Source organism: Temnothorax longispinosus, chromosome 9, assembly GCF_030848805.1.
Source record: "Temnothorax longispinosus isolate EJ_2023e chromosome 9, Tlon_JGU_v1, whole genome shotgun sequence".
In the NCBI taxonomy this organism is placed as follows: Eukaryota; Metazoa; Arthropoda; class Insecta; order Hymenoptera; family Formicidae; genus Temnothorax; species Temnothorax longispinosus.
Genome location: NC_092366.1, coordinates 4,327,224 through 4,349,723, shown reverse-complemented (window position 1 = coordinate 4,349,723; position 22,500 = coordinate 4,327,224). Strand labels below are relative to the sequence as shown.

General features: G+C 33.4%; 3 protein-coding genes and 1 long non-coding RNA gene across 4 annotated transcripts; 2 read left to right on the top strand and 2 right to left on the bottom strand.

Annotated features, from left to right (window-relative positions):
• Positions 1-2,578: 2,578 nt before the first annotated feature.
• On the bottom strand, positions 2,579-5,769 carry LOC139818902 (uncharacterized). The gene is made up of 4 exons (XM_071787931.1): positions 5,688-5,769; positions 4,000-4,446; positions 3,510-3,669; positions 2,579-3,320 (listed from the first exon to the last, which is right to left on the bottom strand). The coding sequence occupies exons 1-4, from the start codon at positions 5,706-5,708 to the stop codon at positions 3,202-3,204; spliced, it is 747 nt and encodes a 248-aa protein (XP_071644032.1). The 5' UTR covers positions 5,709-5,769; the 3' UTR covers positions 2,579-3,201.
• Positions 5,770-6,767: 998 nt separating this feature from the next.
• On the top strand, positions 6,768-7,856 carry LOC139819347 (uncharacterized). Its single transcript, XR_011733703.1, has 4 exons — positions 6,768-6,883; positions 6,950-7,037; positions 7,474-7,644; positions 7,781-7,856. It is a non-coding gene; the product is annotated as an uncharacterized lncRNA (long non-coding RNA).
• A 6,663-nt stretch (positions 7,857-14,519) lies between these two features.
• LOC139818828 (transient receptor potential cation channel subfamily A member 1-like) lies at positions 14,520-17,068 on the top strand. The gene is made up of 2 exons (XM_071787814.1): positions 14,520-15,397; positions 15,654-17,068. Exons 1-2 carry the CDS (start codon positions 14,908-14,910, stop codon positions 17,045-17,047), a joined length of 1,884 nt encoding a protein of 627 aa, XP_071643915.1. The 5' UTR covers positions 14,520-14,907; the 3' UTR covers positions 17,048-17,068.
• A 2,185-nt stretch (positions 17,069-19,253) lies between these two features.
• LOC139819460 (uncharacterized) lies at positions 19,254-22,416 on the bottom strand. The gene is made up of 4 exons (XM_071788808.1): positions 22,379-22,416; positions 20,686-21,132; positions 20,193-20,352; positions 19,254-20,003 (listed from the first exon to the last, which is right to left on the bottom strand). The coding sequence occupies exons 1-4, from the start codon at positions 22,397-22,399 to the stop codon at positions 19,540-19,542; spliced, it is 1,092 nt and encodes a 363-aa protein (XP_071644909.1). The 5' UTR covers positions 22,400-22,416; the 3' UTR covers positions 19,254-19,539.
• Between the last annotated feature and the right edge of the window lie 84 nt (positions 22,417-22,500).

Sequence of the window (22,500 nt, the reverse complement as noted above, 5' to 3'; positions counted from 1 at the left end):
GTGAACAGATACGAGACACTCGATGGAAATAAACCTTTCGGCAAAGTTCCTGATAACCAAGTAGCAATTTGCTCATTGAAGATGATCAACTAGAATGATTTTGTACATCTACTGTAATAACAATAAATAGTGTGAAAAGAAAGTATTACTACCGAATAGTGTAAGCATTAACTGCGATCTTTTATCGATGCATCTGTGATCATTAATAAAATCAATGACGACAAACCTATTTTTCACATCACATTATTATTTCTATAAATATCAGTGTTCCATAAATTGTTCTTTTTGTTCTTTCTTCAATTTTCTCCTCTTATCAATGTACCTTTTCTTTTCATCTCTTACTCTCTCTAATTCTCTTACTTATTTCTGTTCCCCTTCAATTTTCATGCTAAAGCCTTTACATATAAATTTCGCGTACTAGCTTTTCCCTCTATTATCTTAACCCTACATCTTTTTCATGTAAATATCTAAATATCCAGATCTGTATTTTTCTTATACGTACTTACAATACAATATCTTTTCCTGTCCTTCTCCAAATAGGTTCTCTTTTCATTTTATCCTATAATTTATATATATGTACATATATAAAACACATACTAAATTTTGTTACATATGTCGATTTGATTGGAAATGTTAAATTCCATACAATTCGACAAGATATAGTGATAGACAATCGTGGATAGATAATTGTATGATTTATAAATATTGTTACACAAATATCATTGCACAATTTATATAATGCATTGTTGTGCATTTATATAATGCATTACTTATTGTAAGCAAATAAATTTGACAAAAACGAACCAGCTTCCCGGAACCAGAGGTACATCCGAATATATAATTGAGCCCGTATTCCCACATTCGAGGACGTAGATACTGAGGGCCTATTCTGTAATTCTTAAAGACAGTTTCGTTATATTGTCGTTGCGCAGCTTTTTTATCATAAAATATAATATCTGCGCAACGCAAATTGTTCATTTACATTAATTTATATAATGATAATTATCAAGCGACGCGGCAGCGTCGCGACGCCGAGTGCATAAAAAATTGACTTGTAAATTATTGACTGACCGAGTTGTTGCCTACATTCAGGGGCATATTACCGCGGCGCTACCAAGTAGCTTTACCGGAATATTCATTTTATTCGTGCTTTTGATTAAAATATCTCGGAAACGAAAGCCCTAATGAAAATCTAATGAATTTTTATATTTATAACGTTATCAAACCATAATGTTTACGCTGCTCATGTACAAGCATGTTAGAATGCCGTGTAACGTAGGTGCGACGTACGCTGGCCGCACACAAATTTTTATCTCTCGTGACGTCCTGCTGCTGTTATATATTAGACACAATAAGACGCCGCATCATCTTCTCGAATTAACCTACGATAATCCATATTTGTTCGATTGTTTCGACATTTCAATCAATGAATTTCTTGAATTAACTTACGATAATCTACATTGCTTCTTCACTCGCGTTCGCAATTTGCACACCTTCTTTGTCGCGGAAAAAAATAATAAAAATAAATAAATAAAACAAAAACAAATTTTTATTTTATTTTTCTGTAACTCTTTGTGATTTCAGACAAATTCTAAGTCATATAAAACAGATTTAAAATCAAAATAATGCGTAAAACTTGGCGTGCCCGGGTGGCATTTTGATATATACATTTCTACAAGTATATTCACTTCTTTTATATTTTGATAATAATTTTTTCGACCATAAATAAAATTTTTTGCTGTTTTTGTGATATTTATTTGACAGTTGTTAGAAACAAATAAAATAATAAAATGCATATAACTCGGTTTTTAATTGTTGATTGCAATTTATTAGTATGCTAAGTAGAGAGAGAAATTACGATATACTTTCTCTCTAACTAAAATATATTTTAATTATTTTTCTAAACTAATGTAAAATATCCCTGAAAAATGACTTTATACAGAAATCATGATTTCTCTGAGACTAATATCGTTGATAGAAATTGATGCGCAAGCCAAAATCTCGCCATAATTAATTCATTAGCAGATGTATTATGTGAACAAGTAACTTCTAAGGAGCAGGGAACTTCAATCTCTGTATTTCTGTTTTGAGTAACGAAGAAAGTTTAACAAATACCTACCGGCGCCAGTAAGTCAAAGACTGCTTCAATTGATCCGGCGTCATCTTTCATATCGCTCGACCCGTTTGTACGTGTAAGATTTAGTTGTCGCTGTAAAGCGCTTACTGCGTACTAAGTCTCGTCGTGGATCAGAGGCCGCAAATGTCCTCCTTATTCAAGAATGAAATGATCGCGATGCGCATCACAAATATAACAATTTCTCGCTCTAGCTATCACAAATTCTAATAAAAAAGTAAAATTTACATTGCAATTATTAACATAAAAAAGCAATCATTTTTATCAACATAAAAAACCTGTCTTTTTTACCGTTTAATTTTTTTAATTTCTTGTTTTTTATTATAATTTAACTTACTTTTTAGGCAACAGTCGGGAGTCTATTTTTTTTAAACTAACTTTTTTTATGACGTGATAAGGTTTACAACGTGTTAAAAATGTAACGAAAAGAACATGATGTTCTCATTAAAATATATTTATTTAAAAGCGTGGTACATATACATAGATTTATAATATACCGAAATGAAACATTTTATTCCTTATGTAGCAAATCGTATATAAAAGTTCGACTGCCGAGGGGACGAAGTTTAAGAAGGAATGTACCTTTATAAAAAATTATGCGTGCATGGTATAATAGTAATTAAGTGTGATAAATAAAACATGAAAATCATTACGATCAACCAACTCGTTGCTTCAAGATAACGTGGCAGAAATTGATAAAAGAGTCATATCTGTAACACTTACTACTCGAAAACTTTAGCAAACGTTTCATAAGGTAGTGTATAGTCGTTGTAGTCGTTGAATCTTTTGGGATCATCTTTTTTTTGGCCAAACGACATAAGGGGTAGAGACTAGATCGGGCCTAAGTAATATTAATTGCAATTTTTTCAGCAGCGATTCAAATCTCGTTTCTTCCTCAGTGTCTGCTGCACTGTCTCGGTATTTACTAGTATAATCGTTATCGTTCGATTTCTGCGAACTCGAAGATTGCGCGAATCTCATCAAAGGTCTATTGTAATCGTCGCAACATGCCTTGCCTTGCGCGACGTTTGGAGGTTCCGAATGACGATTTGTATAAAACTGGTCAATCATACTTTGCCATTTGTTGGGAATGTTGTATGTATGTTCAGGGTGCGTATCTTCTGTATAAAACCGAATGGATTTGTTATGTAGTCATTCCTGATCTGACGGTTCTCCACACGCTTATCTGTAATTGAACAGTTTACATTCAAGCAAATTCGTATACTATACTAATATCGATACATTGATTTTTTTACGTTTGCGTCTCATTGGAACTCGTATAAGAAAAATGTTACACGACTCTCAAGATAAGCGGCATGCATTAGGTTATTATTTGAAGATGTCAAATTTTAATCTTGTTCTATGAAATATTTACCAGTAGTATCAGTAGGCTCATGTTCTGGAAGTAACGAGTCGATGGTTGCAGGATGCTTGGCGTCAGTTGAGGGCGACTTCGCGGCCACATCATTGTCATGTGCAACGACCTCAGATTCAGTGCTTGCAGGATCCGATCTTTTCCTTCGGTTGTGTACCATCTGGAGAAATATCATTCTTATGAAATATTCAGTAACTTAGATGATCAATTCGTGTACAAAAACACGACAAATATTAGCGTTTGTGTTATATAATTAACTTCAAGAAAAACTGTTTGTCAATAATACAGTGTACATATTTGTCGCATAAAACAAATTGCTAGGTGTTACATATAGGTGTTTTGAATTAAATATTACATTTAAAAATATCAAATTAAATAAAATTTGAACTTTTAATGAAATGATAGTAATATAAATAAAATATTGTGAATTTTAAGTTAATGAAACATAAATCATTTCATCAGATCAAGTAATAGGATAATGAGCATTTACCAAGGGTTGAAAAGGGCGGCCTCCGTTCAGGATGCGTCGAAAAATTCTTTCGTCATAATCTTCCACTGTTTCACGCCTAGCCTCTTTTGGATCTTCATTTTCTTCTGTTTTTGAGGTTTTTTTAAACAAGTGTTGAAACAAGAGGTATAATGGCCAGGCTGGAATGAAAATGGTGTATGCAGGAAAATCAATTGGCTCACTTGAACGAGCATTGACTTGGTTCGATTCATAGGGATACACCGTTTGAACTCCCGGACGATATCGCGTCGATTCCTGGTCTGGTAATTGTTCCGCGCGATGTTGTTCAATCGGAGACTGTGTCCAGTACTGCGGAGCAGACTGATCTTGCAAATAGCGTGAATTGCTATTGTATTGATGTTCATACCCGGGTTGATAGAGAACGCCGGCAAGTACGATACTTGCCAGCGAGATGGTCACTGCTAAGAACTGAAATAATTATAAGGAAACTTTAAGCAGATTGTTCTCGAACAGATGTTCGATATGGCAGAAATTTGTTCCCTAAATTATTTATTTAACATACAATGGGAATAAAGGCCAGCAATCGAGCATAACAGTATGTCAAATCAATAGTTCATTTAATAATATATACAAATGACGGGACGTTTCGAACACAGTGTCTTCTTCAGCCGATAAATTAAAATAATTACATGGAGTCGCGCAATAAGCAAAGTATCAAATAATAAAAAAATAATAAATAAAGAGGTAAAACAATCGAAGACGGGCAAGGATTTTCTCGATGGTGAATGACAAAGCCATCCGGAGCCATCTTACATGAGAGCATTACAATGTAAAATTGAAAAATGTATATAAATAAATATCTGTGTATAATAAATATGTCGACTATTACAATGTAAAATTGTGTATAAATAAATATCTTTGGAGTCTATTGTGAAATGTGAAATTGTATATGTATGAATATCTGTAGTCAATTCGCAAGTCTGCAGTCAAAGGTAAATCCATGATTTATTCTTCGTTGGATGGCGAAAACGAACCAAGTCAGTTGTTAAAAGCGTTAAATCTTAGGTCAATCAGCGGTGTGGTCAAGTTTATAATACGTTCTGAAATTCGATGTCTCAATAGCGGGAGGAAGCTTGTGCGGTTGTTTAAATTAATCATCGTAAGAACTTACAATTACAGAATTAAGTCGTGGTCCGATGTTTCGCGCTCTCACGATCGATGTTAGCTCCTTTGTGTCTCAAATACTAATGACAAAGCATTCCCATTTGGTTAACAGCGAAAGTGATTCTTCGAAATGATAATACATCGAAACAATAAATAGCTAGATGTCGATGAGTTCGCTGAGAATACTGTTATATGACTCATCCAGATACTCTGTGTCCTTATTCAAATTAATGACCTTTATTCCCATTGTATTTTGACATATACGAGCGATTACTTTATTTATTCGTTATTTATTTAACAATTTAAAATTATTGAAAGAAAGATTATATATTTATGGATTTACTATGGAATTATTATTTTGATAATGTAAAAATCGATTTAGAGGAAAAATACAAAAGAGAAATAAATATTTTATTGTATTAATTTCTACAAATATTCTGCCTAACGCTGATGATATATGGTTTAATTATTGAAAAGAAGTTCTAATTCCAGAAGTTAAAAACTCATAAAAATTTTAACTAAATGTAAAATATGAGTTCACTTACTAATCCTCGATGCGAAAACATCGTGTGGCTCTTACAGTTTCACTACTTAATTGAGACTAACGCGATTCCTCAGTGCTACTGATATAAATAACCCAAAGAATCGCTGACGTTAGGTTGAAATTTTCGTATTCCATAATTTCATCAGTTTGCACATTGTGAAACCGTCCCGGGGCAAAAAGCACAGACGTCATTAAAATTTTACGAAAGTATGTTCATATATGTGTATTCTGAAAATATGGTTGATGCAAATTGCTACATTTGCTATTTGGCAAAAAAAAGCGCGTGCTCGCGTTATGTCGTAAGTAGTACACGCATTTGCCTAACAGCCAGCTCGCAAAAGAATTGTAAAACGATCATCATGAACGCAATTCGATTCGCGCGCGGACTTCCGTTTGTTGTAAAACGCACGATTACGAAACTCAATAATGATATGCATGTATGGAATGCACAAAATAGGACTTCCTCGAAAGTTTGTTGCACTACGGGGCCAGCGCACCCGCAGACGTCCCTTGATTATCGCATATAAGTGGGTGGATGCCGAGACGTTGATCTAGAGTCTAGATCCTAGACTCTCTCGCTGCAGGCCACTCTGAATATAAATATCGCTAAGCAATCTTTCGTCTGCGTTTCATCGTTATCCCGCATTATATTATAGCATGCGAAACTTGAAACCAGGAGGTAAATTCTTGAAGCGATTTCATAATTCCCAGATATTACACAGTAATATCTACTAGCGATACGTTAATATCGTGTTAAATTGCTAGTAATATTCGCGGTAACTTCAATATTTTCTCAGAATAAAATGTCACTTTTGTAATACGTATTGCTTAGTTTGTGCAAAGTTTTTTTTTTTAAAAGAACAATTATTAATTTATTACTCGATTAACTGGCCCATATGTACAAAAGTATGCACTATATACGTTTCGGCTCAAGGTTCGAGCCCTTTTCAAGTGCGGTCTAAAACGGGATACAGCAGAATATAATGCAATGTATAAAAAAAAAAAATAAAAATAAAACATAGAATAATCTAATTAAAAACGTTAAATTATGAGCACTACCTATATCATCGAAATGACTCGTCATCACCTAATTAATAAACATTCCTGATGCGTTCACGAGCATGTAAGCACTCGCATACAAGTAACATGTCGCAACGGAGAATCTGGCACACGCTAACTTTTGAAATTACGAAACACGTAAGTCTTTCTCGATCTTCGCATTCTCTTCTCACATATTGTTGCTACACGTAAAATTGTCCACAGCTGTCATTTATATGGCCATGCTGGACCATGCTCGTGAACGCAGGAATGTTTATTAATTAGGTGATGACGAGTCATTTCGATGATATAGGTATTGCTCATAATTTAACGTTTTTGGATTATTCTATGTTTTATTTTTATTTATTTTTTATACATTGCATTATATTCTGCTGTATCCCGTTTTAGACCGCACTTGAAAAGGGCTCGAACCTTGAGCCGAAACGTAGTGCATACTTTTGTACATATGGGCCAGTTAATCGAGTAATAAATTAATAATTGCTGTTTAATCACTGGCGGATGAAGTTATTTTTCTATTTTTTTTTAAAGATAGGAAGTTAAAAATCAAAAGTTTTAGTTTGATAGTCTAACGAATTTGATATATTAATTTTATTATTTGTATTTTTTATAATAATCTTCAAAATAACTAATATAATTTATTATTTAATATCCTATTTTCAATAATGTTTCTTCTCAAAATAATTGACCTATATAGCATCAATGTTACAGATTTAATGTTTTGCTTTCAGATACTAAAATGGATCTTGAAGAAAATTCGGTGTGAGATCATTTATTGAACGTCTACGACTTATCCCTGATGGGATTGGATTTATCGAGCAAAGAAATTACAAGACACTTATTACACAATGGAAAAGCGATAATGAAGCTTTATTGCTCAGTACAAATATAAAGTAATTACGGTGAGTATTGTGAATTGATAGAAGAATTAGTTTTTTTTTAGACAACAGAAATTTCTTAAATAATTCTACTTCTTAAAAAAATCTTTCTTAAAAACCTTTTATAAATGTTCTCTGTTATCATTTGTGTATTTTACAGATCTAGGCAACACGTCGTTGTATCACGCAGTTCAGACAATCTATCACGAAGTGGTGCCTTTGTTGCTCGGGCAAGGCAATAGTTTATCTTGATGATGTATTCAAGGTACATGAGTACATTCCAACATGCTGGTGAATACATCCATTAACGTACATAAAGCGATATTTATTACGAAAAAATCTATTGCAGTAGTTCTTAAGGCTCCTGTTCACTCACTGCAGCAGTCTTGGACTGATGACGAAATGAAAAGAGGGAAAAATATCATGAAATTCTTGCAACGTACATTCAAATAAAAATCTTTTTCAATAAGATAATCGTTCGTAATCTATAGAATAAACTTGTAAAATATACCGAAAACTCACTTTTTGTTTGGGTAATCCATATGTTGAATTGAATTGTGTCTAATCAAGGACGAAAACATATGCCACGTTTAACAACTGCCGAATTGAAATAAATATTTGCTTTTACACATTAAATTATAACAAAATGGGATCTTCGGTATATTTTAACGCTACAATTATTTTAAATATAAAAATACTACACTAAAACGAAAAATAACGCTGTACGTCACAAAAATAATTAACTTTTTAACGTCATTTTTCACGCCTTTTAGTTTACAATTTTGGCAGGTGTAACGCTGTGTGCTTTTATAAAAACTTTTTTATAATATTTCACTGATATTAATAATAGTATACCAAAGAATATTATGTGAAGTGGACATATAACATCAACAGAATAATCCTATAATATTAGAAAATATTATATAATATTCACGGAATATTATAATAATATTATTTTAATTTTTAATAATATTAATACAATATTCTAGGAATATTGTGTGCTTATAGGGTAATACCCATTAAACACTGTTTAATGTAACGTACAAGATATTATCCAAACTTATCAACAACAGACTGATACATATGAAGGAGTGCATTACAGACTATCAGAGCGGCTTTAGACCAACAGGTCCACGACTGACTATATTAAAAACGAGGAGACAATTATTTTCTGGCGTCATCATTTATTCACGCGTCGCTCGTCGATCGTCGGCCATCGACTTCACGTCTCACTATCAGCTGTGATACTCATCATTGCTAAGAGTTTCTAAGAAGTAAGCCATTTTTCTTATAATCTCTCTGGAAGCCATCTCTCTTTGTACATGCCGAGCCAGTCTACCATTTCTCAAGCGTTCATTGGCCCAGGGTTCTGGATAGACCCAACGTGATAACGCTACGTGCGATATATCCAATGAGCGTACAACAATGAGTCGCCAGTCGCGGCAACTGCTATTAGTTGACAAGTGCTATTTCCGATTGCCATTGTAATTGCAAAAGAGAGTTGGTCAACTCTTCGACTGGGCGACGTATCGGAGAATGGCCCTTATCGTGTTGGCTCTACCAAACCCTCAGACGGTTTAATTAATTACTTAATAACTATCGCGAATTTTGCAAAGTGTTACATGACTTTACTTTTTAGTTTAAGCTAAGCTAATCTTTCATACTTGAACTTAATTCGTCAAAAATTATCAATTTCTTTTATATCTAGATGCTTATCTCAACTCAGGAAATAATATGCATGAAGAAATTGAGAACATAGGATTATGTTAGCAAATAAAATATATTACTTAGTTGAATAAGCTATTTAGATCTCGCCTAATAATTAACTATACCGTAACTATAGTAGTGTCGTCGGTGTCGATTGTGAGAATAATTGATTTTTTTTTTAATATTTAGGTATTTAAAATTCTTTTTATTAAAGGTATTTGGAACGGGGAGGCCATTTGATCAGAGGAAAACGTTTGTCCTTGATGAGCACCGAAACGCGACTTGACGAATTGACGCCGCGGTGTAAGGTTCACCGATAATGATGGTCGATTATCGAGGTTTTTCTAAATTTGTCGTTGAGTCAAAAGTAGAAGAAGGCCAAGATATTGAATGATTTCGTAACCATCAAAGAGGTCCACCAGAGTTTTTCTTGTTGGAGACAATATCTTTATTCCCCGAGAGGCAAGATCTGCTAGATTTTCTTTTCGTCAGTCGTGATGATGCCCTCGAGAATTTGAGAGTTCTTGTATGAAACGAACCGCGATTCCGAACGAATCATCTTTCCAACGGGATGAGGCGAACATTCGCGTGAGTAAACGATAGCAGCTGATGACCGTCTCGTGTTGATGTTAAACTTCGGAAAAGCGGTGGTGCGAGAAAACGAAACTGTCGGACTGTCGATTCCATCGTATGCCCATCGTAGCATGTAATACATTGTTCTATCACTAACTAGGATGTTGATGGTTCTTGATCATGATGTAGGATGTCAGATATAATATGCGAGAATATTCGAATCGTTAGCGCTCCATTTTCCAAGGTGAAGTCGCCGGTTTTAAAGACTTCGTTCAATTGTCAAATTTGTTTAACTTGAAAGCGAATTGACGTAACGTTGAACACAGTGCAAAGCGAGGTATGGAGCGCACGCGAGATATATATATATATATCATAAATTGTAGTGTCTGAAAGCGGATCAAAAGCGTGAAAGAGACACCAAACCGCGTACACATAAGAGACGGGCTTGAAGTTAATAAAGAGAGTTTTTTAACGGACAAGTCTTAAATTTATTTAGATACAAGCATAATATTTACAGTCTATTTACGCATAACTATAGTTATTCCTATAGAAATCGCGAATTAAAGTCGCGGCGAGAGAAGCAATAAGTCTATGCGATGCGGTCCACATTTACTCATAAATAAGCTATCCGCCGAATACCATCTCAATTCCAAGATGGCTCTAATGAATTTATTCCCGGTTATAATTTCGGCTTTATACTTGCTACGAAAATGACAGCGAAGTTTTAAGGCAATCTTGAACATACCGCCTGCCTCATCAAAATTCAAAACCGCATTAATTCGCAGTGTCGGTTGACACGCGCGATTTACGTCACGAGCGACTTACCATAGCTGCGACTCCGATTCACGCTCACCACAGTTGTAAGCATCATTCTGTCTTCGTTGCACATCGAATATCAAACGATGATAGAGCTTACAACACTGTGAGCGTGAATCGGACCGCAGCTCATATGTGCCACAACGTCCACAACACATTGCGTGCACGGATTTAAATATCTCGGAATTAAAAAGGATCTCGTTGACATGTGTATTTATCAGCCTGTAAATATGTACAGTACCTCGTGTCAAACGTACAATAGCGTAAATGAAAATACAACTAGCTCGTAGCGAGTCTGTAAATCTGTAAAACGTCACGATAAATATTAGGCCATCTTGAGAATTGATCCTAATAAATGAAGCAAGTTGAACAGATTAATAGTGGATAGAATCAAAGTATTGGATAATGAGAAGCAATAATGGAGTGACCAAGCTGCGGGAGCACAATTGGCGGCGATTGAGTTGCATTGAATTACGATTTTAAAAAGCTCACAATTTGATAATATAAAATGCAATATAAGAAAAATACAATGGAATTCGTGAGAGAAAGTGATACGTGTGTATTTGCCATAGTTATATCATATAGTGTAAAAAGACATTAACAGGTTAATACATGAGATGATTAAATTCATTCTTTACATATTCTATTGTTTAACAGACTTATAAAATGTCTTACCCTTTTTAGATAGATTACTGCATAGAACTACACAAAACTTAATTTTATAAATTATAATATCAAACAATACTGCCAAGTATATGTTAATTTTATTATAAGCGGTTTAACTTGTTAGCTACGTGTAAATTATATCATTAAATTCAATACAATCCTAAGCGAAGTAAATTTATCTAAATATTACACGATATACAAATGTCTGGATGTATCGTTGCACGATTTATATAATATATAACGAATGTTTTCACAATACATCTTTTAAAATTATTATTTTATAATTTGTATATATAATTTTTGTGTAACTCTAAGTAAATCTTTAATGATTATGTGAGGTCTATTTATAATATAACTTTATCAAATCTATTTGTAATGAGATTTTTTAAATATAATTTATACGAACAAAAGATAGATTGTAGTAAATATTTTGAAATTTATATTATCTCCATCTTTCATGCATACATGCGTACAACGTCTGCATCACCTGCATATGCATGTACGCATAAATGTGAAATAATATATTACTAGATGTATCTTGATGCGTGACGGTCTTTTCTTTCCCTCGACGTATTAGTATGTCAGTGTAAAACATGTTGAAGTCAAGTCTAATTCAAACATAAATAATTTAAAAATGAATTAGTATATAATTTTATATCAATTGTGTAAGAAAAAAAGAAAGATGCATAAAGATTATAAATAGAATTCTTACCGACATAACACATTAAGTAATTTCTCATTGTTATTATCACAACCCAAATCACAAATTTGATCTAGAAAATCAATCGTGTCAATACTTTAGTAAATCTTTCATCTAACGATACGATTGTTTCTTCAAAACTTCCTGTTCCATCTTTCGCTGTAGAACTGTTCTCAATCTATGAAAAAATACAGTCAATTAATATATTATAAGCGTGTACATGTATGTTACATAAATTAAAGTTAAAAAGCATTTTTTTTAAGTAACAGAAATGTGATACATAATGAAGTCTTATTTAAATAATGATATATAATAATGCAGCGATAAACTATTATCACCATGCCTTTTATGATTTTCTTCTTTTGAAACTAAATATAAATAATGATATATATTATTATAATTGTAGAGGATAATTTACACTTATAATAACACTTAAATATTTTTTTTAGATATGTAAATTTTTAACTTATGATTAGATATTTATTATTTGACCAAGTAATAAAATAGCAAATGTTTAAGATACAATAATGTTGCATTGTACAAAACGTATGTTGTAAAAATACATAAAAAATAGCTTGCTAATAATACGTATTTTCAAAATCATATTTAAAAATATATATAAATAAAAATTGCAATTTTTACAATACATATGGATATCTTCTGTTAATACACCGTAAATTATACATATCGCTAAATATTCTTCAAGTTCATGCTCTTTAAAAAATATCAAGAAATTATCATTCCACAAATTGAAAGCTAATAAAGTCTACAATTCTATTTTTTTTAATTTGTAATAAATAAGATAACTCTTGCTCACTCTAGAAATAGGAGAATATAACTTATGATTTTTTAATCAAGACACAAATTTTATAACCGAAGAATATTTTAGACATCAGAAAACTGCAATGCACACAACATTATATGTATACAAATATACTGCTTCATTCCTGATTTTTATACTTACTTCATCTTCAGCTACATCTTTATAGAATGTGTATATTAGCAGACTGTTGTATTATTTACTTACGTTTACACAATAAAAATTTAAAACATGACACAATTACATAACATCCAAGTACAGTCTTATACAGAGATGCATTGAAACCTTTAATTCTTCCTATTTTCATTAAGAACATATAATGCAATATATAACAAGTGTGTTCGCTAAATATTAAAATGCAAAACATCTCTGTATATATTAGACGTTAATATTTGTAAAATGGTTTCCACACCATGTAAGTTGGAAATAATAAATAAATATAATATATATATAAATGTATATCAGTCACATGTTCTTAATATATAATTAAATGAAAAAATGCCTTGTTTGCAAAGAAATGCTTCATGATTCTAGGACTGCAGAGATACATTCGGGTGAGCTAAGGGGCTTCCCTAGTGTAACAGGGCCTAAAAATGAATGATTTTTAAAAGGAAAACGACAAAACCAATTGATGAACAACTTTTCCCACATATTTTACTATATTTCAAGAGTGCATACAAATTTTTTCAAAATTTTATATCTGTTATTAAAGCCCGTGCCAGCCATTTTTTTGGAGCGCCGCGAAAAAAACGGTGATCACGATTGCAGCCGTTGTAGTTATCTGAAATAAAAAAGCAAAAGGATTCTTAATCTACTTGAGTGTGGCTATCGTCTGAAGCAGAATCATGAAAAAATATTGAAAATTTTAAAAATTATAGCGATTATAATTATTTAATAATTATTTAAATAAATTTAAAAAATTATAGCGATTATAATTATTTTAATAATTGTTTTAATAAAATTATAATTGCTATAATTTTTAAAATTTTCAATATTTTTTCATGATTCTGCTTCAGACGATAGCCACACTCAAGTAGATTAAGAATCCTTTTGCTTTTTGTTTCAGATAACTACAACGGCTGCAATCGTGGTCACCATTTTTTTCCCGGCGCTCCAAAAAAATGGCTGGCACGGGCTTAATAACAGATATAAAATTTTGAAAAAATTTGTACGCATTTTGAAATATAGTAAAATATGTAAGAAAAGTTGTTCATCAATTGGCTTTGTCGTTTTCCTTTTAAAAATTATTCATTTTAGGCCCTGTTACACTAGGGAAGCCCCTTAAGTAATCGACCGAATATCCACCATGATGTAAAACAACAATAATAACGAAAATGTTTTTCTCATATCCACTATATTTACACATTGGGTCGCATTACACAATTCGATATGTTAAAAAAATGCTGAATAATTATTATTTAATATCAACGTAATTTTACCTGTAATTTTTTCTATAAAAACATTACAGGTGTTCTAGCTCAGTGAAACGAACTCTGTGGGAGCTTGTTTTGTAATTTTATAAGCTCTCCGGAAGCTCAAAAATATGAACTTCCTAAGAGCTTGTTTTTTCGAATTTTGTAAGCTCTCGGGAGCTCAGCAAAATGAACTCCCTGGGAGCTTAATCGGAGCTTTGCGCTGTGTGAGTATATATTGTTGCGTGCCCCAATGCGAGATGTGAGTAGCGAAATAATGGACGGAGCTCTCCGTTCAACTCACACGGAGAACGGTCTTTATAAGCTTCTCCTCTATGATGCGCAGACAGTGTCCAGTGAGTCGTTCCTTCGATGAGTCGTCCCTTACAATTAATTCAGACTTAGCTTTCTGCAGAAGAGAAGAATTGAGAATTTTCTTTGGCGCCCCGCATCTCTAATATAATTGCTAAGCTCCAGTATCTGCTTGCTGGAGAAGGGTACGGGTAGCAGTACAACAGTAAGAACTTAACAGTGCTTTACTTGGCAGCAATAAAGGGCTAACGTGAAAGAAAATCGAGCAGAAATTGCCGAAAATGGGAAAGGAGCTATCGGAAAAGTTACCATTTAAAAGCGAAAACTGGAAAAGAGACGCGCAAGCAGTCCTCGAGGACTGTTTAAAAAACAGAGACGAGACAAGTTTTCTGACGTATGTGGAGGATATTCAGGGAGAGATTCCTCCTTGTTTGGTTGAGAATCTGCTAACGATATCCGCACAACATAATTGGCAAAAAGCCGTAAAAGCAATTCTAGACAGATTTGAAAAAAAGCATGGACAAGGAACCAACTCATACTTAAGCGTGAAAGAAGCCGCACGTACGGCTGTTCAGAATGGTCATTATGTTATTTTTGAGGAATTGCTGAAAGTGGAACCCGAGATATCCCACCATCTGATTCTAAGCGTCTGCCTGAAGTTGGGAGAGCCAAGAAAACGAGGAGTCAACGATACGTTACTACGTTCGAATCTGAAAACGTGTCTGGAGTTGATCTTGAAACAAATTAACGTGGATGTCTGTTGCATTGACAGTGAGTATATTATAATAAATGTCATAAATATCGAAGAATCTAGCTCTTTTTGACAACATAAGTAGATTATTTTTCACTTTTCGAGACTTTTCTTTCTGAAAACAGTTTCACTCTGATTGTAAATTTCTAATTTTGAAGAAAAAGGTAACACGCTGTTGAATTACGCGGCTATAAGAGCAGACAATTGCAAAGCAATGAATCTGCTTTTCCAACGAGACAGTTACATTGGACGAATAATTGCAATGTGCTGTTATAGTTGCAGACATTTCGTCAGTCTTATCGGCCTACTTCGACGACTGCTTGAAGAAGATAAGGAACCAAACAAACGAAGACGTAATCGAGTACGACTATAGTTGCTTGATGTCACACAACATTTTCTCAAAACAGAATACAACTCATCGAGGGACTTGCGAGACGGAAGTGTTCCTAGACATCGCGCGTAACAAAAATCTCAATCATCTGCTGAAACATCCGTTGCTCTCGTCCTTTCTCTATCAGAAATGGTGCAAGATACGACATATATTGTACACGAATATTGGCTTCTTTGGAATCTTCTACTTTTTGCTGAATACCTATATCCTGAACATGATTTACGAAAGTTCTCCAAATAAAAACGGAACGCAAACGGTCAATGACAGTTTCGACGTGGTTTTGAACAGTACTCTTTTAATCCGCTTCTATCCAGAGAGTCTCCTGTGGGTTTTTGTTATCGTATTGTGGTTGCTTTTCACCATTTGGGAGATTCTCCTATTTGCTTGCTGTCCTTGCCGTTACTTCATGAATTGGGAGAACCGGCTACAGGTTGTGCTGATTATATTTACCCTCATTTTATTATGTGGCGCGGGAGCATGGAGTCGCGTCGTGGTAGTCTTATTGTCTGCCTTAGTGCTGACAACTCTGATCAGCCAACATCCGAAAATATCTACCAACTTTGAAATGTTTTGGATAATTTCTCGTAATTACGTGTACTTACTTTTACCGTATTTGGTTCTCATCATCGCGTTTGTCCTGACTTTCTACATACTCTTTGAGAACAAGAGACATTTTTCTAATCCCGGGGACTTGCTCTTCAAAACGCTCATCATGGTATTCACAGGCGAATTCAACTCCAACGATATCCCGGTCGACTCACATCCCGTTTTAAGCCGCATTGTGTTAGTGCTGTTTGCTTTCTTCATTTTTGTATTGGTCAATGTAATTAACGGTCCAGCAATCAGTAACACTGAAGAAATTCGATCTGAAGCTGAACTGAACGGACTCGTCTCTCGAATACGCCTGATCGTCTGTCTCGAAAACATAGCATTCGGCAAACCATTTAGTTGGCTCAATTGGTTTAGCCGCGCAAATTCGTGCTTGTTACAATGGAATCCCTTCAGCTTCCTTACTAAAAGAATTTTTTGGTTTCCGCATTATTTGGAAAACGATAAAATCACTTTCTTTCACGACTACAGAATCCCCGTTGAGCAATCGGGAAATATAATTAAAAAAGGTGAACGTATTAGTTCTAATAAAAATCAACCGTCACATATCAAGAAGATAAAAACCACTTTGAATAAGCAACAAGAAAAATTAACCGAGATAAACGACAATTTCAAAAATCTCGTAAGGAAGATCGGGTTACGCAAACTGCGCGCCAAGTGTCGGTTTTGAAACACAGTTTCTGCGTCTAAAGCCGAAATAGTACACACGTAATTAAATTGATTAATTAATTAAATTAATGTAATATAATCATTTCATAACATTGTCCGCTGCATATAACTTGTATATTATTTTATATAAATCTCATGAAATAAAATTTATTTTATATGTATATATTATTTTACTGTTTTATACATATACATATGTACATATATAAAACACGTACTAAATTTTGTTACATGTGTCGATTTGATTGGAAATGTTAAATTCCATACAATTCGACAAGATATAGTGATAGACAATCGTGATAGATAATTGTATGATTTATTAATATATTGTTGCAAATATCATTGCACAATTTATATAATGCATTATTGTGCATTTATATAATGCATTACTTATTGTAAGCGAATAAATTTGACAAAAACGAATCAGCTTCCCGGAACCAGAGGTACATCTGAATATATAATTGAGCCCGTATTCCCCCCCACATTCGAGGACGTAGATACACTGAGGGCCTATTCTGTAACTCTTAAAGACAGTTTCGTTCTATTGTCGTTGCGCCGCTTGTTTATCATATATAATATATGCGCAACGCAAATTGTTCATTTACATTAATTTATATAATGATAATTATCAAGCGACGCGATAGCGTCGCGACGCCGAATACATAAAAAATTGACTTGTAAATTGACTGACCGAGTTGTTGCCTACATTCAGGGGCATATTAGCGCGGCGCTACCAAGCTGCTTTACCGGAATATTCATTTTATTCGTGCTTTTGATTAAAATATCTCGGAAACAAAAGCCCTAATGAAAATCTAATGAATTTTTATATTTATAACGTTATTAAACCATAATGTTTGCACTGCTCATGTACGAGCGTGTTAGAATGCATGTTAGAATGCCGTGTAACGTAGGTGCGACGTACGTTGGCCGCACACGAATTTATCTCTCGTGAGGTCTGCTGCTGTTATATTAGACACAATAAGACGTCGCATCATCTTCTCAAATTAACCTATGATAATCCATATTTCTCCATATTGTTTCGACATGTCAATCAATGAATTTCTTGAATTAACTTACGATAATCTACATAACTTCTTCACTCGCGTTCGCAATTTGCACACCTTTTTTGTCGTGAAAAAAAAATAAAAATAAATAAATAAAACAAAAACGAACTTTTATTTTATTTTTCTGTAACTCTTTTGTGATTTCAGACAATTTCTAAGTCATATAAAACAGATTTAAAATCAAAATAATGCGTAAAAACTTGGCGTGCCCGGGTGTTATTTTGATATGTACATTTCTACAAGTATATTTTCACTTCTTTTATATTTTGATAATAATTTTTTCGACCATAAAATAAAATTTTTTGCTGTTTTTGTGATATTTATTTGACAGTTGTTAGAAACAAATAAAATAATAAAATGCATATAACTCGGTTTTTAATTGTTGATTGCAATTTATTAGTATGCTAAGTAGAGAGAGAAATTACGATATACTTTCTCTCTAACTAAAGATATATTTTAATTATTTTTCTAAACTAATGTAAAATATCCCTGAAAATTGACTTTATACAGAAATCATTGATTTCTCTGAAACTAATATCGTTGATAGAAATTGATGCGCGAGCAAAAATCTCGCCATAATTAACTTATTAGCAGATGTATTATGTGCACATGATCGGAATAAATAACTTCTAAGGAGCAGGGAACTTCAATCTCTGTATTTCTGTTTTGAGTAACAAAGAAAGTTTAACAAATACCTACCGGCGCCAGTAAGTCAAAGACTGCTTCAATCCGGCGTCATCTTTCATATCGCTCGACCCGTTTGTACGTGTAAGATTTAGTTGTCGCTGTAAAGCGCTTACTGCGTACTAAGTCTCGTCGTGGATCAGAGGCCGCAAATGTCCTCCTTATTCAAGAATGAAATGATCGCGATGCGCATCACAAATATAACAATTTCTCGCTCTAGCTATCACAAATTCTAATAAAAAAGTAAAATTTACATTGCAATTATTAACATAAAAAAGCAATCATTTTTATCAACATAAAAAACCTGTCTTTTTTACCGTTTAATTTTTTTAATTTCTTGTTTTTTTATTATAATTTAACTTACTTTAGGCAACAGTCGGGAGTCTATTTTTTTTTAAACTAACTTTTTTTATGACGTGATAAGGTTTACAACGTGTTAAAAATGTAACAAAAAGAACATGATGTTCTCATTAAAATATATTTATTTAAAAGCGTGGTACATATACATAGATTTATAATATACCGAAATGAAACATTTTATTCCTTATGTAGCAAATCGTATATAAAAGTTCGACTGCCGAGGGGACGAAGTTTAAGAAGGAATGTACCTTTATAAAAAATTATGCGTGCATGGTATAATAGTAATTAAGTGTGATAAATAGAACATGAAAATCATTACGATCAACCAACTCGTTGCTTCAAGATAACGTGGCAGAAATTGATAAAAGAGTCATATCTGTAACACTTACTACTCGAAAACTTTAGGAAACGTTTCATAAGGTAGTGTATAGTCGTTGTAGTCGTTGAATCTTTTGGGATCATCTTTTTTTGGCCAAACGACATAAGGGGTAGAGACTAGATCGGGCCTAAGTAATATTAATTGCAATTTTTTCAGCAGCGATTCAAATCTCGTTTCTTCCTCAGTGTCTGCTGCACTGTCTCGGTATTTACTAGTATAATCGTTATCGTTCGATTTCTGCGAACTCGAAGATTGCGCGAATCTCATCAAAGGTCTATTGTAATCGTCGCAACATGCCTTGCCTTGCGCGACGTTTGGAGGTTCCGAATGACGATTTGTATAAAACTGGTCAATCATACTTTGCCATTTGTTGGGAATGTTGTATGTATGTTCAGGGTGCGTATCTTCTGTATAAAAACCGAATGGATTTGTTATGTAGTCATTCCTGATCTGACGGTTCTCCACACGCTTATCTGTAATTGAACAGTTTACATTCAAGCAAATTCGTATACTATACTAATATCGATACATTGATTTTTTTACGTTTGCGTCTCATTGGAACTCGTATAAGAAAAATGTTACACGACTTTCAAGATAAGCGGCATGCATTAGGTTATTATTTGAAGATGTCAAATTTTAATCTTGTTCTATGAAATATTTACCAGTAGTATCAGTAGGCTCATGTTCTGGAAGTAACGAGTCGATGGTTGCAGGATGCTTGGCGTCAGTTGAGAGCGACTTCGCGGCCACATCATTGTCATGTGCAACGACCTCAGATTCAGTGCTTGCAGGATCCGATCTTTTCCTTCGGTTGTGTACCATCTGGAGAAATATCATTCTTATGAAATATTCAGTAACTTAGATGATCAATTCGTGTACAAAAAACACGACAAATATTAGCGTTTGTGTTATATAATTAACTTCAAGAAAAACTGTTTGTCAATAATACAGTGTACATATTTGTCGCACATAAAACAAATTGCTAGGTGTTACATATAGGTGTTTTGAATTAAATATTACATTTAAAAATATCAAATTAAATAAAATTTGAACTTTTAATGAAATGATAGTAATATAAATAAAATATTGTGAATTTTAAGTTAATGAAACATAAATCATTTCATCAGATCAAGTAATAGGATAATGAGCATTTACCAAGGGTTGAAAAGGGCGGCCTCCGTTCAGGATGCGTCGAAAAATTCTTTCGTCATAATCTTCCACTGTTTCACGCCTAGCCTCTTTTGGATCTTCATTTTCTTCTGTTTTTGAGGTTTTTTTAAACAAGTGTTGAAACAAGAGGTATAATGGCCAGGCTGGAATGAAAATGGTGTATGCAGGAAAATCAATTGGCTCACTTGAACGAGCATTGACTTGGTTCGATTCATAGGGATACACCGTTTGAACTCCCGGACGATATTGCGTCGATTCCTGGTCTGGTAATTGTTCCGCGCGATGTTGTTCAATCGGAGACTGTGTCCAGTACTGCGGAGCAGACTGATCTTGCAAATAGCGTGAATTGCTATTGTATTGATGTTCATACCCGGGTTGATAGAGGACGCCGGCAAGTACGATACTTGCCAGCGAGATGATCACTGCTAAGAACTAAAATAATTAAGGAAACTTTAAGCAGATTGTTCTCGAACAGATGTTCGATATGGCAGAAATTTGTTCCCTAAATTATTTATTTAACATACAATGGGAATAAAGGCCAACAATCGAGCATATATAACAGTATGTCAAATTAATAGTTTATTTAATAATATTTACAAATGACGGGACGTTTCGAACACACAGTGTCTTCTTTAGCCGATAAATTCGAATAATTACATGGAGTCGCGCAATAAGCAAAGTATCAAATAATAAAAAAAATAATAAATAAAGAGGTAAAACAATCGAAGACGGGCAAGGATTTTTCTCGATGGTGAATGACAAAGCCATCCGGAGCTATCTTACATGAGAGCATTACAATGTAAAATTGAAAAATTGTGTATAAATAAATATCTGTGTATAATAAATATGTCGACTATTACAATGTAAAATTGTGTATAAATAAATATCTTTGGAGTCTATTGTGAAATGTGAAATTGTATATGTATGAATATCTGTAGTCAATTCGCAAGTCTGCAGTCAAAGGTAAATCCATGATTTATTCTTCGTTGGATGGCGAAAACGAACTAAGTCAGTTGTTAAAAGCGTTAAATCTTAGGTCAGTCAGCGGTGTGGTCAAGTTTATAATACGTTCTAAAATTCGATGTCTCAATAGCGGGAGGAAGCTTGTACGGTTGTTTAAAATAATCACCGTAAGACTTACAATTATAAAATTAAGTCGTGGTCCGATGTTTCGCGCTCTCACGGTCGATGTTAGCTCCTTTGTGTCTCAAATACTAATGACAAAGCATTCCCATTTGGTTAACAGCGAAAGTGATTCTTCGAAATGATAATACATCGAAACAATAAATAGCTAGATGTCGATGAGTTCGCTGAGAATACTGTTATATGACTCATCCAGATACTCTGTGTCCTTATTCAAATTAATGACCTTTATTCCCATTGTATTTTGACATATACGAGCGATTACTTTATTTATTCGTTATTTATTTAACAATTTAAAATTTTTGAGAGAAAGATTATATATTTATGGATTTACTATGGAATATTAATTTGATAATGTAAAAATCGATTTAGAGGAAAAATACAAAAGAGAAATAAATATTTTATTGTATTAATTTCTACAAATATTCTGCCTAACGCTGATGATATATGATTTAATTATTGAAAAGAAGTTCTAATTCCAGAAGTTAAAAACTCATAAAAATTTTAACTAAATGTAAAATATGAGTTAACTTACTAATCCTCGATGCGAAAACATCGTGTGGCTCTTACAGTTTCACTACTTAATTGAGACTAACGCGATTCCTCAGTGCTACTGATATAAATAACCCAAAGAATCGCTGACGTTAGGTTGAAATT